The sequence below is a fragment of the Clinocottus analis genome, unplaced genomic scaffold (genome assembly GCF_023055335.1).
Source record: "Clinocottus analis isolate CAN_PGR_092001 unplaced genomic scaffold, fCliAna1.0.p SCAF_59, whole genome shotgun sequence".
Taxonomy (NCBI): Eukaryota; Metazoa; Chordata; class Actinopteri; order Perciformes; family Cottidae; genus Clinocottus; species Clinocottus analis.
The window spans coordinates 17,501-33,458 of NW_027176217.1; the positions used below are offsets into that span (position 1 = coordinate 17,501).

The 15,958-nt window shown below is 52.1% G+C and overlaps 1 protein-coding gene across 1 annotated transcript in view; it reads left to right on the forward strand.

The window, feature by feature from the left end:
* The window catches only part of LOC137803564 (rho GTPase-activating protein 20-like), a 21,915-nt gene extending 6,132 nt beyond the window's left edge, over positions 1–15,783 (forward strand). Inside the window, exons 3-15 of the mRNA XM_068602105.1 lie at positions 482–658; positions 1,681–1,830; positions 2,309–2,350; positions 2,579–2,663; positions 2,764–2,841; positions 3,132–3,198; positions 4,062–4,316; positions 5,644–5,834; positions 6,296–6,460; positions 6,890–6,999; positions 7,926–8,115; positions 11,505–11,619; positions 12,507–15,783. Coding sequence (XP_068458206.1) covers positions 482–658; positions 1,681–1,830; positions 2,309–2,350; positions 2,579–2,663; positions 2,764–2,841; positions 3,132–3,198; positions 4,062–4,316; positions 5,644–5,834; positions 6,296–6,460; positions 6,890–6,999; positions 7,926–8,115; positions 11,505–11,619; positions 12,507–14,134 — 3,253 coding nt within the window. The 3' untranslated portion in view covers positions 14,135–15,783. The remainder of the gene's footprint in view (positions 1–481; positions 659–1,680; positions 1,831–2,308; positions 2,351–2,578; positions 2,664–2,763; positions 2,842–3,131; positions 3,199–4,061; positions 4,317–5,643; positions 5,835–6,295; positions 6,461–6,889; positions 7,000–7,925; positions 8,116–11,504; positions 11,620–12,506) is intronic.
* Positions 15,784–15,958: the final 175 nt, after the last annotated feature.

Below are 15,958 nucleotides of genomic sequence, written 5' to 3' on the forward strand. Positions count from 1 at the left end.
ATTACGTAACCGATCACTTACGAGTCCACGCGTCTGTGTTCCAGGAAACACTTGGACAACACCAGCAGGGTGGCGTGAGCGCACGTGGGAAAGAAGCGTGTGTGTGTGTGTGTGCGTGTTTGTGTGTGTGTGTGTGTTCCTGAAAGACACACAGAGAGGACGTGTGCGTGTGTGAGTGCAGATCGAGGACTTTTTAATCTGCTGCTGGAGATAAACAGGAAGACATGGAGCAACCAAAGTATTTCCTCTGAGCTCCATCCCTCCATCAGACACACACACACTACACACACACACTACACACACACACTACACACGTCTACACACATGCTGGTTCACGCTATCACAACAAGTGCTGCAATTTCTGTGCACATTTCACGTGTCTGAATCTTCAGGGGAGTCGTAACAGTGACGCCGGTGCCGTGGTGTCTTCCTTGCTGCGGTGGGCTCCTCCTCTGTGTCTAACGGCGCGTGTCACCCACAGGGAGAGCTTCCTGGCGCCGCTCAGCCCAGAGTCCTGTCCTCTGGTGCAGGCCGTGCTGGCCGAGTGTCCTCGCCGCCTCTTCCTGGGTCACGTGCAGACGCAGCTGAAGACGGGCCTGCAGACGCAGGACAGACACCTCTTCCTCTTCACCGACACGCTGCTCGTCGCCAAGGCCAAGTAGGTGTCCGCCTGTGTGTGTGTGTGTGTGTGTGTGTTGTACGTGTGTGTGTGTGTGTGTGTGAGACGAGGAGACTTAAAATAGCTCGAAAACAAACAGAAGCGGCATTTCGTGGAGTGTGTGGAGGATGAAGTTACATCCTTCTGCCATCTTTCCCGAAATTATCCTTCAGGCTTCGCCCTCACGCTGCCGCCACCAGCCAATTAAATCCATATGAAGCCTGGCTCACATCAAAGCCACACACACACACACACACACACACACACGTGTTCAGAAATAGAACCTTAAAGAGCACATTTATGTTTTTGAAGTCAAAGCACACACACACATAACACAGAAACCCACTTCGGCTGTGTGTACTTGTACTCACAGTACACACAGCGGGCCTATAGGAGTCCTGGGCCAGTGGGCGGGGCCAGTGGGCGGGGCCAGTGGGCGGGGCTGACCCTGCAGCGCAGGCGGTAAACGCTATTATTGGCCTTTTCAATGTGGTTGAACACCGGGTGAGTCTGAGGAATGTGTGTTGGTATGTGTGTGTGTGTGTGTGTGTGTGTGTGTGTGTGTGTGTGTGTGTGTGTGTGTGTGTGTGTGTGTGTGTACTTTTCCGTCTGCATAATCACAGATGTAGCAGTGGATGTAATGAAATAATGAAAACTTCTGGATCTTTGAGTGATTTTAATCTATATAAAAGATTTTCTTGCCAAATGTAAGAAGTTTGTGGAAAAATTAAGAAAATTGAAAAAGTAGAGGATCCCAGTTGGTACCTTGTGGAACACCTTTTAGGGACTTTCTGGGTTTTAATGCGATTTTGTACAGAGAAAACTGTCTTTTAAGACTTGTTCCGATACTGACACAAGTGCAGAGGTTCAACACTCTTGTGCACCTGATTCTCTGATAATTAATAAATTGAATGTTGCGTCGTCGTGAATAATTCCCACTATGTCCGTGGATTTGACGGCACCACTGACATTGGTGTTAAGCCCTGCTGGAGTGTAACGCGGCTCGCCGTGTCTCCTCGCAGGTCTCACACTCACTTCAAGGTGAAGGCCCAGGTGCGAGTGTGTGAGATGTGGACGGCCGGCTGCATGGACGAGGTGTGTGAGGGCAGCACCTGCCCGGAGAGGAGCTTCGTCATGGGCTGGCCCACCTGCAACTGTGTGGCCACCTTCAGGTACACACACACACACACACACACACACACACACACACACACACACACACAATGCAACACTGAAGGAATCCAACAGCGACTCAACGCCGCTCTGTTTCCTCCTCGTGGAACGTCATTTTGAACATATTCTCTAAAGCGAGTCCTACTTTTTGAACGCGTGCACGATGTTCTGAGCTGTAACTGCAGACGCTGTGGATAAAGCGCTAACTACACACGCAACACACTCGCAAACACATAGCTTTCTGTTCCGTACATTTGCACCTTCCTCGATAGCGCGACACACACACACACACACACACACACACACTCATTCACGCGCCCGCTCGTTGCATTCTGCATGGAGAGCAATCCGGTGGTGGCCGGAGGCGAAGTCTGTGGTTTCAATGTTTCGCAACGCGGCGGCGCAGACACCGTCTTTCAACACCGTCTTTCAACACCGTTTCCTCTGCTGATGTTTCTCCCGTTGGCTCCTCTGCAGCTCCGAGGAGCACAGGGACAGGTGGCTGGCGCTCATCAAAAGGTAAATGTTTGGTTTGGCCGCCTGCTTTGTGGTTTGTTCGTGATATTCTTTGGCTTTGGTTTCATCTCGTGATGACATAGAAGCAAATGCTTTACAACTAACACACACATTGTGTTCACAGCTAAGATGAAGTCATATTTTACATTAACGCGTGTGCTGCATGGGAAACACGAGCGTGTATTCAGCTTGAACTCTGACCTCCCCGCTTTGTGTTCTTGCTGCACGCAGCCGGATAACTGAGGGCAAAGGGAAGGACGACCCCAAGACGGTTCCTCTGAAGATATTTGCAAAGGATATCGGAAACTGTGCATATGTAAGATTCTGTCCTGTCCACCAGCGCACAAAGAACATCACCGTTTATGCAACACAATCAACTAGATCTCCTCCATAATGGCTCACATTGTGTCCACCAGGCCAAGACGCTGGCGGTCAGCCACACCGACAGCACCACTGACGTCATCCGCATGGCTCTGCTGCAGTTTGGCATATCGGTGAGTAAAGTCCCTCAGCTGAAGGTTTGTTAAACGTCTGCATCAGGTGAACAAGACCAGAAGACCAGAACCAGCAGGACCGAGCGGCTGCAGCTCTAGAGGTTTCTAAAAGGGACGTCTGGGGCTTTGAAGCACTTCCGCTTTCGTCCACAGGGGCCGCCAGAATCAACACAACGTTGTTTTAAATAAAGACGTCACGTTTCAAATACAAACGCGTGTCGGCTCCGGTGAAGCCGGGAAAAGTCTTTTAGATGAAACCGTTCAACCCGGTTCTCTGATTCTGTTTCCAGGGCTGCGTTAAAGACCACCGCTTGTGGGTCAACTCCAGAAAGGACGAGCCCCCATACCCTCTCATCGGTGAGCAGCTGTCACTCACCCTGTGACCCAAACACCTGATGACCAGCACACCTTTCCCTCCTGTTCAGACGCCCTGAAGGAGTGAACACATGCACTCCTTCATGAAGGAGTGAACACATGCACTCCTTCGTGAAGGAGTGAACACATGCTCTCCTTCATGAAGGAGTGAACACATGCACTCCTTCATGAAGGAGTGAACACATGCACTCCTTCATGAAGGAGTGAACACATGCACTCCTTCATGAAGGAGTGAACACATGCACTCCTTCATGAAGGAGTGAACACATGCTCTCCTTCATGAAGGAGTGAACACATGCACTCCTTCATGAAGGAGTGAACACATGCTCTCCTTCATGAAGGAGTGAACTGATGAGGAACTTCAGTGAAAGCTGTGTCACAGCGTATCTCATGACTTCAGTTATCAGAGTTCACACAGTCATGCGAAACCTGGAACAGTCATGAGGTTTTAAAATGGTTGTTTCCAGGCCTGGAAAAGTCCTTGAAAAAAATACATCCCAAAAGTGTAGTAAAGGTCATGGAAATGTTGGTGAAAAATCATGAAAATTTGGTCAAAAAAATCATGTAAATTTGGTTAAAAAGCATGGAAGTTTGGTAAAAAGTCATGGAATTTTTCCATGCCTTGAAAGTCCTTGAAAATAAATCCCAAAAGTGTAGTAGAAGTCATAGAAATTGTTAAAAGTCATGTAAATTTGGTTTAAAGTCATTAAAGCCACTGGTCAGAACGTGTTCTCGTCTCCGGTTCTGCGTCTCGGCTCCAGGCGTCTAACTGGGTCGAGTTCTTTCGGCTTCACATACCAGACTGCTCGACCTCTGACCTCTGGACCCCTTGACCTCTCATTCAGGCCACGAGTTTCCCTTCAGCATCAAGATGAGCCACATTCGGGACGGCGGGGGCTCCGCCGGAGCAGGACTGGGAGGACCGGGAGGACCGGGAGGACCGGGAGGACCGGGAGGACCGGGAGGACCGGGTCGGGACCCGACGAGTCCCACGGACTGTCCGGGGGTGCTGCTGCTGGACCAGTGCCTCCCTCCAGACACCCAGTGCCAGTTCATCCTCAAACCCAGCAAGGTGGCCCCGGGACTGGCCCCGCTGACAGGTGAGCCCGCCGCTCCCATCGTGGGGTCGGAGCCCGTTCTGTCACGAGGTCACGCGAACATGTCGGACTCTCGGACGCCATTAAAGGAAGAAAGAGTGAAGGACACGGTGAGGAGTCTCGTGAGGGAGCAGCTTCTTTCTGTTGTCTTCTTCGGTTTAGGTGAAAAAAAAGACGCATTTTCTTGGAAAATTTGCAAAATAAAAGCGTCGCGTCAGCAAACAGGCCTCAGCTGGAGTGTGTGTTGAATAATATTCCATGAATGTGATTCTGTTTGAAACCACAAGAGGAAGTGTGAGGATGCAGAAGTATGAACGCACGACAGAAACACTTCCTCAGAGCCGCTTTCCACTCCTCTTGGTTCTCCGCTGCTTCCTCCTCGGCCACCTTGAGGATGACTCCGGAGGCGAGGAAGAACCGGAGAGCGGTGGGAAAGAGGGAGTAGAGGACGAGGGGTCACTGCAAGAGGGAGGGGGGGGGGGCAGACGACAAAAAGAGGAAGAAACCCCAGAAGGAACGGATGAGTGTGAGAGGAGGAAGAAGGAAAAGGGAAAAAGTGATGACACGGCAGATTGAGTCAGTCTGAAGGCCAGCGGAGGTGAAGGAAAGAGAAACGAGAGAGAGAGAGAGACGAGAGAGAGAGACGAGAGAGAGAGACGAGAGAGAGAGAGAGAGACGAGAGAGAGAGACGAGAGAGAGAGAGAGAGACGAGAGAGAGAGACGAGAGAGAGAGAGAGAGAGACGAGAGAGACGAGAGAGACGAGAGAGACGAGAGAGAGAGACGAGAGGAAGAGGGTTTAGAGGAAAACAAGTCGAGGGTAAAAAATGTTTTCCAGTCGAGGCGGCTGCAGTCTGCCAACCACAAGCAGCACGACAGAGTCTTACGTAACTGTGTGTGTGTGTGTGTGTGTGTGTGTGTGTGTGTGTGTGTGTGTGCGTGTGTGTGTGTGTGTGTGTGTGCGTGTGTATTAATGACATTGCATCTCGTCACACTGATCTTTTCCCCTCAACATGCTCCACATGGCTGCGGGAGCTTTTCCTCTGCAGAGGTCGATAAGCGTGACCTGCAGAAAGGCCTCGTTTAAAGTTTAAAGTTTAATGTTTAATGTTTAATATTTAATATTTAATGTTTAGTCTTTAATGCGTGAGCAGACATTCAAAGCAAAGATGGCGTCCACTCTGCCCACTGGCTGCTCACGGGCTCGTGTGCAGCTGCTTCCTTCATGAGGAGCTCTGAGACTCTGAGTGTCTGTGATGAAGCAAAGCTCAGCGCTCTCCTCTTCCTCTTCCTCTTCCTCTTCCCCCCCCCCCCCCCCCCCGCCCCCCACAGAGCCCGGGCAGCAGAAGTCCTTCAAGAGGAAGCGCTCCCTCATCAACTGGCCCTTCTGGAGGGGCTCCAGCTCGCAGCTGGACGGGCCCCCCCGCTCGCCCACCTCGCCGTCCCCCACGCAGGGCCGGCTGTTCGGACGCCCGCTGAGCGCCGTCTGCTCGCCGGAGCACGGCCTGCCCAAGCCCGTCATGGTGAGAGCCGGGGGGCGGGGTCACGGGGCAGGGGGCGGGGTTAAAGGGGGAGGGGGCGGGGTCACGGGGGAAAAGGGAGCTGTGGTTGAAGTAGATTCTGTTGGATTACTGCTCTGACTCAATGACAGAGTCGGGGATTAAGTAAATAATGGACGTGAAGGGACATTTTAATCTGATGAGGAAGCGATCCAGAGAGTTTCGGTCTCGTGGCCTTTCAGGAAGTCCAGACCAGATGCCGTTAATTCAACCTGCTGGTTCTGCTCTTACAGTTTATATGAACCCTGAGGCCTGAGCATAAATCATTACATCGCCCTCTGAAGCTGCAGAAAATGTTTTAAACATAAAGCCAGCAGCTGGACTCCAGCGCCTAAACGCTCGTAATCCTGTCGGTGTAAAGCATGCAGAGCGTTACTGAGCGTTGCCCCCGGGCCTGATGAGAGGGTGACGGGCTGTGCCCCCAGGACATGCTGGTGTTCCTGTCCCTGGAGGGCCCGTACACCCGCGGCGTCTTCAGGCGCTCCGCCGGCGCCAAAGCCTGCCGGGAGCTCCGGGACCGGCTGGACAACGGGGCCGAGGACCCGGAGATCACACACCAGTCTGTGTTCGTCATCGCCGCTGTCCTCAAGGTACCGCACACGCACGCGCGCACACGCACGCACACACACACACACTAACACACACACACACACACACACACGCCGGTTTGAAACCCAGACGATCAGAAAGCGACTGATGTGCGTCCAAAGCCACAGAAGTCCAGACGGGATAATCTGTCTCTGCACAGCCGGGCGGGCTGCCACACACACACACACACACACACACACACACACACACACACACACACACACACACACACACACACAAGGTGCTGCATTGTTCAGCTTGCAGGCCGAGCTTCAGCTTCAGCTTCACCTGAGACTAAACTTGAAGAAGTAAAACTACAGTCACATGATGCGTCCACTAAATTATGATTTATTTATAATGTCTCTCTCTCTCTCTCTCTCTCTCTCTCTCTCTCTCTCTCTCTCTCTCTCTCTCTCTCTCTCTCTCTCCAGGACTTCCTGCGTAACATCCCGGGCAGTTTGCTGAGTGCAGATCTATACGAGCGCTGGATGGACGTGATGGAGGGAGAAGGAGGAGAAGAGAGGACGAGAGCTGTGCAGAGGTAAGACCACCGAGCAGACAGACAGGTGACATGAAGGACAGACAGGTGACATGAAGGACAGACAGGTGACATGTAGGACAGACAGGTGACATGAAGGACAGACAGGTGAGATGAAGGACAGACAGGTGACATGTAGGACAGACAGGTGAGATGAAGGACAGACAGGTGACATGAAGGACAGACAGGTGACATGAAGGACAGACAGGTGAGATGAAGGACAGACAGGTGACATGTAGGACAGACAGGTGATGTGAAGGACAGACAGGTGACATGTAGGACAGACAGATGACATGTAGGAGGACAGGTGACATGAAGGACAGACAGGTGACATGTAGGACAGACAGGTGACATGAAGGACAGACAGGTGACATGAAGGACAGACAGGTGACGTGTAGGACAGACAGATGACATGAAGGACAGACAGGTGACATGTAGGACAGACAGGTGACGTGAAGGACAGACAGGTGACATGTAGGACAGACAGGTGATGTGAAGGACAGACAGGTGAGATGAAGGACAGACAGGTGACATGTAGGACAGACAGGTGATGTGAAGGACAGACAGGTGACATGTAGGACAGACAGGTGACATGAAGGACAGACAGGTGACATGTAGGACAGACAGGTGACATGAAGGACAGACAGGTGACATGAAGGACAGACAGGTGACATGTAGGACAGACAGATGACATGAAGGACAGACAGGTGACATGTAGGACAGACAGGTGACGTGAAGGACAGACAGGTGAGATGTAGGACAGACAGGTGACATGAAGGACAGACAGGTGACATGTAGGACAGACAGGTGACATGAAGGACAGACAGGTGACATGTAGGACAGACAGGTGACATGAAGGACAGACAGGTGACATGAAGGGCAGACAGGTGACATGAAGGACAGACAGGTGACGTGTCTCTCTCTCTCAGGTTGCTCCGCCTCCTCCCAGGTGACAACCTGCTTCTGCTGCGTCACGTGGTTGCCGTGCTGCACTGTATCCAAGGCAACGCCCACGACAACCAGATGAACGCCTTCAACCTGTCCGTCTGCATCGCTCCCAGCATGCTTTGGGCTCCGGCGCCGAGCACCCCCGAGATGGAGGGGGAGGGCACCAAGAAGGTGAGTCAGACAGAGCGTGACGACGCCTTAGGGGCGGGGCCACGGGGTGATTGACAGGTCGAGACTTCAAAGTTAAAGTTATTGGGAACATTTTGGCTCCGCCCTCTTTTGATTCTCCTGGTGGCTGCAGGTGAAGAGAGACACAAAGAGAGACACACACAGACACACACACACACACAGACACACACATTATACATCAGTATCTTTAGTAACAGTACACTAGTACTCAGTATCTTTAGTAACAGTACACTAGTACTCAGTATCTTTAGTAACAGTACACTAGTACTCAGTATCTTTAGTAACAGTACACTAGTACTCAGTATCTTTAGTAACAGTACACTAGTACTCAGTATCTTTAGTAACAGTACACTAGTACTCAGTATCTTTAGTAACAGTACACTAGTACTCAGTATCTTTAGTAACAATAACAGTTAAAAGCTTTTGGGACCACGGATCTCTTTCACGAGAATCTTTGAGTTGTTATTGCTCAATGAAATGACTTCATCCCTCAGCGGAGCCCCACACACACACACACACACACACACACACACACACACACACACACACCAGCATGTGTCCACTAAAATACACAAAGCGTTTTGATTTGTGATCTGTTTGGAAAGTTACAGTATTTGAGCTACACACACACTGTGTGGGTGGCTGATTTGCTTATCTTCTCCAGTGTGTGTGTGTGTGTGTGTGTGTGTGTGTGTGTGTGTGTGTGTGTGTGTGTGTGTGTGAGGTGGTCGAGGTTCATTGAGAAAACATGCAAAGAATTTCCTGCAGAATCCTGAAGCCAAGTGTGTGTTTTTTAACGGAAAAAAAATGGTGTCGCCGCGCTGAAAGCAGCCCTCTCTTTCACTTCACACACACACACACACACACACACACACACTCACACACACTTGTCAGCACAAATACCCACACATACCTCAATGCCTCTTTGGCAAACACGGCCCTGATAACACACACTGCTGGTTTGTGTGTGCATTTTTTCTGAGAAAAACGTCTAAAGAAATAACAAAAGTGGGATTTCGACATTTCCCTCGCTGCGGCCAGAGGGGGGGGGGGGGGGGGGGGGGGCTCGGAGGGAAGGGGGGGCTGCTGGCGGAGCGATGGCGGCTTTCCAACCTCGTCCTCGTCACGTGAGCACTCGGTTTGAACCAATTCAGTCTGGTCTCCGGCTGCCTCCTCCTCTCGCTCCTGTGGACGAGTTGTTTAAAGTTATTTACTATATATCTATATATTATCTATATATATATATATATATATATATATATATATATATATATATATATATATATATATATGTATGTACGTCTCCACCCGGGTGTGGAGGGCGTCGTCCTGAGAGCAGCAGCCTGTTGATGGACGCGTGGACGTCCTGGACGCCCGCAGGCTTTGCAGCCGAGCGCGTCGTCACGTCGCCGCTCTGAGAGCGACAGCGAGGAACGCTGACGGAGTGATGGGAGGAGGTGAAAGAGAGAGTGAAGAAGAGAACGAGAGAGAGAGGGGTGAAAAGGAGAAGCGGTAAACAGGCTTTCAGTCGTGAGTTAGTGTCATCGTCGCGCTTTCATTTAATTATATTTTACAGACAAGTCAACAACGTGGACTAGTCGTGGACTGACTGGTCTGACCAGTCTGACCAGTTAGTCTGACCAGTCAGTCTGACCAGTTAGTCTCCTCCTCACCAGTTAGTCTCCAGCGACGAGGAGTGAGTCATGTAGCAAAACAGTAATGGTGGAATTAGCAAACGAGCTAGCTAACTATCCAGCCGCTAAATCAGCAAGGTTTTACTTCAAAGTCGTCCGAGTGTTTTTTGCGTTGCATGAAAGCGAGTTAGCGAGGTAGCTAGCTAACTAGCCTGCCGCTAAAGCAGTAAACTTTAAAGTTGTCAGAGTGCAGGAAAGCACATTGCTATCGCTACGAGTTTAGCTTTGTGACGAGTAGCGAGGTTAGCAGAAGGCTAAGCTAAACTAAAAACATGTTCTCCAACGCTTTCGACGTGTATCTTTAGCCGGTGACTTCTTTGTTTTTCATATTTGATTGTACATTTTCATATTTTGTGTGCCAGTGAACAGTTTGGCGTCCTCAATGGAACCCTGCAGCCAATCAGAGCGGAGTATTCCCCGAGGTCAGGATTATGAGTCAAAATGTCTGAGCTTCATCTGTGATCACGACTGCTTCTCTGGGAGACGAGCCGCGCGTTCGATGCCGTCTGCTTACGTAAGCTCGCAGACAGGAGAGCGGCACATTACCCATAATGCAAGTGGAGGACTTCCGTCATTAGCACGTATCGGAGCAGCGGAGATAAAAGCTGGAGGTTAATAAGCGAACGCAACATTAAGGGATTAACGGTCACGTAACAGCTCTCATCCCGTCATCCCGCAGGTGGACGCTTCAGCTCTCAGATTTTAATCTAGAATTTGATTCTAATATGCGTCTCTGTTTGGGACAAAGAACATCCCAGTGCTCTGAAACGACCCGCTCCGCTCAGCAACAAATTACACTTTATACAGAACGAATAAAACATTTAGTGGAATCAGAATAAATAATCTCCTGCTTTCAGATTACTGCACTCAGACAATGATCTGATGACGGTTGTGTGTGCAGTTTATTCAGGAACACCGAGTCACACACGTGCATGAGGACGCCGCAAAGACAACATCTGGCCACACACACACACACACACACACACACACACACACACACTGTGTCGCAGCGAAGAAGAAACACCTCGTTTATAAACCAACTTACAGGCGGGAACTTTCCACGGATGAAGGATGTGAAGTGTGTGTGTGTGTGTGTGTGTGTGTGTGTGTGTGTGTGTGTGTGTGTGTGTGTGTGTGTGTGTGTGTGTGTGTGTGCGAGCACGTGGTGTGTGTGTTCACTCAGTTGTGTTTGTTGAGTTTAAAGCAGGTTGAAGTTAGCCAGGTAGCTAGCTAGCTAACTAGCCTGCCGCTAAAGCAGTGGACCTTGAAGTTGTGCACACAGTGCAGGAAAGCACGTTGCTATCGCTACTAGCTTAGCTTTGTGACGAGTAGCGAGGTTAGCAGAAGGCTAAGCTAAACTAAAAACATGTTTTCTATCTATATATAGATATATATCTATATCTATATATAGATATATATCTATATATAGACCCGTCGACCTCTCTGACCCGTGGGCGTCTCTGACCCGTGGGCCTCTCTGACCCGTCGACCTCTCTGACCCGTCGACCTCTCTGACCCGTCGACCTCTCTGACCCGTCGACCTCTCTGACCCGTCGACCTCTCTGACCCGTGGGCGTCTCTGACCCGTCGACCTCTCTGACCCGTGGGCCTCTCTGACCCGTGGGCCTCTCTGACCCGTGGGCCTCTCTGACCCGTGGGCGTCTCTCCGTCCTGCAGGTGTGCGAGCTGGTCCGCCTCCTCATCGAGAGCTGTGGCGCCGTGCTGGGGGAGGACGTCCCGTCGCTGTTCAGGAGCTTCAGCCAGAAGAGCAGCAGCAGCGACCACGGATCAGGTGAGAGGACGACCCGCTGACGGCGAGTGCTGTTGTACGAACGGGGAGCTCAAAGCGAGTCCTCAGCTCGGCGTCTTCTGAAAACGCTTCAGTGTGTTCACCTCAAACAAACTAGCTAACTAGCGGCCTCACTACCGGGGGCGTGGCCTGAAGGCCTCTGCTCCTTCACGCCCGCCGATTGGGGTCAGCAGAGGTCATCCAGAGGTCACCAGCAGCTGATCATCTGAACCTCCTTCAAAAATACTGACCTTCACCTCTGATGATGTCCTCTGTGTCCTTATCCTCTGTCCTCTGTGTCCTTTATGTCCTCTGTCCTCTCTATTCTATGTGTCCTCTGTGTCCTATATCCTCTGGCCTTTGTGTCCTCTGTCCTGTGTCCTCTGTGTTTTGTATCCTCTGTGTCCTATATCTTCTCCTCTCTGTCCTTCATGTCCTCTGTCCTATGCGTCTTGTGTCCTCTGTCCTGTATCCTCTGTCCTGTGTCCTCTGTCCTGTGTCCTCTGTCCTGTATCCTCTGTCCTGTATCCTCTGTCCTGTGTCCTCTGTCCTGTGTCCTCTGTCCTCTCCGGTAGCTTTTTCAGCAGCGAGAACAGAACATGTTCTTTTCCTTTTGGTTGTGTAAATAAATGTTTGGTCAGTCTCAACTTGAAGAGCTAATTTTGGAGGCAGGAGGCTGAAATTACAGGAAGCTCATGAGCGAGTTTAATTTAAGGATTTTACAGGAAACGTGACGTGAAGTCAGACTGAAGACTTAGTTTGTTTAGTTGCAGAATGATTGTGTTTATGTGCAGATTTTGGGATCGAATTCTCTTAATTTGACAATTCCACTTTCATTCTTCCTCCTCCTCCTCCTCCTCCTCCTCCTCCTCCTCCTCTTCCTCCTGCAGACGTGTCGTCCTTCCAGATGAACGACTCGTCCTACGACAGTCTGGAGAACGAGCTGAACGACGACCCCGAGTCTCCGCTGCAGGCGCCGCTCCTCCTGCGGGGCAAAGACCAGCCGGACAGCCGCAGCCGCGACTCCGTCATCACGCTGAGCGACGGCGACCCGGACGCCGACCACGACGCCGACCTCCTGCTGCAGCTGCCCGCGCCGGCCCGGCCGCGCAGGTTCAACCCCGCGGCCCGGCAGGGGCCCCGCCGGCTGAGGCGGAGCTCGGAGCCCGCCTTGGCCCTGGCGAGCGCCGCCACCGCGCCGCCGGCGTCGGCGTCGTCGTCCTCGGGCGTCGGCGAGAACCGCCCCCCGGCGAGGAAGGCGAGCTACGACGCCGCCATGGAGGACGGCGGCGAAGGCGGCGGCGGCGGGAGGGCACGGGAGGACGAGGTGTTCCTGGAGCGGGGGCTGAGCGGGCTGCAGCTGAAGGAGGAGGAGGAGGACGGGTGCGAGAGGGGAGGAGCCGGCAAAGTCCAGAACGGCAGGCGGAGGAACGCGAAGCACGCGCCGCCGCCGCCGCTGCGGCTCGACGCCAGCTGCTCCAGCCTGTCGTCGCCGGCCACCTCGCCCACAGGCTCCTCCCTCAGCTCCTTGGACTCCGCCTTCTCGCAGTACTCCACCGACTACGCCTCCGCCAACGGGGCGATCCCGCCGGCGGAGCTCTCGCCACTCGTCCCCGGGCGGCTTCCCCGGGCGTCGCCCGCGGACGCCTCCCCACCTCGGAGGGAAGCCCCGCCCCTTTGCGCCGCGGGCCACACCCCCCCGCATCAACACGGCCTCCACCCGAACACGTGGCTGAAGAAGGAACGCCGGCTGTCGCTGAGGACGCCGGACGGCGGGGAGGAGGACCGCCCGAGCGGCGACGCCCGGGACGCCGCGGGGTCGACCCCGAACGGCCGGCGGCGGTCCAGCAGCCCGCCGTCCTACCAGCAGGCCCTGCAGCAGCTGCAGCGCGGCCGCTCGCCGTTCTACCGCGGCGCGGAGAAGCCCCTCACCATCCGGGAGCTGAGGCAGCTCCACGACGACCAGGCGCGCTGCGGCGCCCGCCGAGGCCCGGCGCCGGACGCCCCGGCGGGCAGCGAGGCCTCGCCGCGTCCGGCGGGCGCTCAGCCGCCGCGGGGCGTTTTCTTCGGACAGAGCGCCACCGCGCTGGTGCTCCAGAGGCAGAAGTCTCTCGCTCCGTCGGCGGAGGGACCCAGAGGGAGCCGGACGCTCCCCCGCCGGGCGTCCGAGCCCGCCGCCGCCGCCGCGAGCAGCCTCACGCTGGACCGCGCCTCCAGGGGCCGGCCCCCCCTCCAGCAGGACGCCGGCGGCCTGCGGGTGTCCGAGGTGGAGCCCCACCACGCCGCCGCTGCCGCCGAGCCGCGCTTCTGCCTGTCTCCCTCCGCCTCGCGCGCCGTGCGGGACTACTTCTCGTCGCAGGGCCCGGAGGACGCGGGCGCGCGGCTGCGGCGGAGCCAGGAGGTGGCGCTGGCCCTCGCGCAGGGCAAGAGGGAGTGGCAGAGCCGGCGCTGCAGCGACCCGCGAGCCGACGCCGACGACTTCGACCAGCTGTTCTTCGCAGAGGAGTCGTACGTGTGAGGAAGACGAGCGCAGACGGACCTTCATCCTGCAGTGAGGGCGTTCCTGTTCGCTGTCCTGTGGCGTCCAAGGTTTTAGGTTTTAAAAAGGTACATGCGGACTTCCTGTTTCCTGTTTCTCCTCCTTCCATTTAGTGTGAGTCCTCAGAACATTGTGACAGACTTTAGATGATTTCTTGTTATATTTTAATGTCCTTTGTGTATTTTCACGGCTCTGCAAAGTCGAGTTATTTCCTGTGGTGATGAATCCTGACACCTTGTCGCTTCTTTTAATCCTCAAACTAACTTAAAATTCAAGTCGGGTCAAAACCTGGTTCCTCTGAGAAATATGACTCTCAGGCAAAATGAAGGAAGAGTTTTTAATGAATCAAAGAGAAAAGACCATGAAGTCTTTTATTTTTTTCTCTGGAAGCGTTTTTTAAAATCTAAATCTAAAATTCAATTTTTGTGAAACAAAACATTTTATTTAAAACATAATTGACATCAAATATGCAATTTACTTTATTACATTTACTTCTTTATGAGCAGAAACAGAAACTCACACAAACGTTAAAAAAACAAACAAACAATGATTTACTGCATGTGGAGAATGTATGAATGTGCTTATAGCTCCTCCCACTCCCACAGCCCCTCCCACTCACATAGCTCCTCCCACAGCGGTGGGAGGAGCCTGTACACCTGTACACATTCAACAAAAACACGTTTTCATGACGTCTGTAAAGTGAAGTCAGTGAATCAATGGAGCCGGTTTTTATTCAGCCGAGTCCAACACACAGTGTCGTCCTCTGTAGGAAGAGGAGGAAGAGGAGGAAGAGGAGGAAGAGGAGGAGAAACCTTCGATGTGTGTGCATAGAAGAAAAGTCACAAGGTGTCCTGAGCAGGAATGTGAGGAAAGAGTTTCCATTGAGGGAGAAATCTCCTTTTATTCCCACGAGTAAAAAGCACTTCATTATATTCTCAACAAGAAACCCATTCAGAGTGTGTGTGTGTGTGTGTGTGTGTGTGTGTGTGTGTGTGTGTGTGTGTGTGTGTGTGTGTGTGTGTGTGTGTGTGTGTGTGTGTGTGTGTGTGTGTGTGTGTGTGTGTGTGTTGAATTCACCACTGTCGTACGTTTCGTCCATAATTTGTTGATATTTTTGGGCTCCAGACGCTTCAACAATGAGCTTATTCCTGTTAGTTCGTTCCCTGATAGAGTATAAATACATAAGTACATGAACACATGAATACATGAATACATACTTGTAGATAATATATTCTGAGCAGCACATGTTCACAACAGTGTCATGAACCTTTCCACAGCGCACGCTGCAGCCAGGTCGTTGTCGTGTTCAGCGTTTCCATTTTACAACAAAATGTCCTTTTTATTCCGCGTTGTTGTTGTTGTTAACGTTATGATTGCTGTCTCCTTTACAAGTGAATTGTGTGTATAGTTCTGCATATTTATGATACAGAAATATATAAATATATATAAATATATTACCTTGTTATGTTGGTATGTTGTGTGAGGAAATCAAAAGTGTATTTTTCTACATGCCAATTCTGCTGCTGCTGTCTCTATAGAAAGTATATTTGCTACGAAACGCACCGTTTGTATATTTCTGTACATTTGATGTTGAAAATGTCCTCGATTTTAATAAATGTTGCTGTTGGGAAACGACCTTCAGATCAGAGTTTGTGTTTTCATTTTCTGAGAGACTTCTATACAACCAGAGGAGTCGCCCCTGGTGGTCAGGAGAGAGAATGCAGCTTTAACACATGAAGCATAGACTTCTATACAACCAGAGGAGTCGCCCCTGGTGGTCAGGAGAGAGAATGCAGCTTTAAC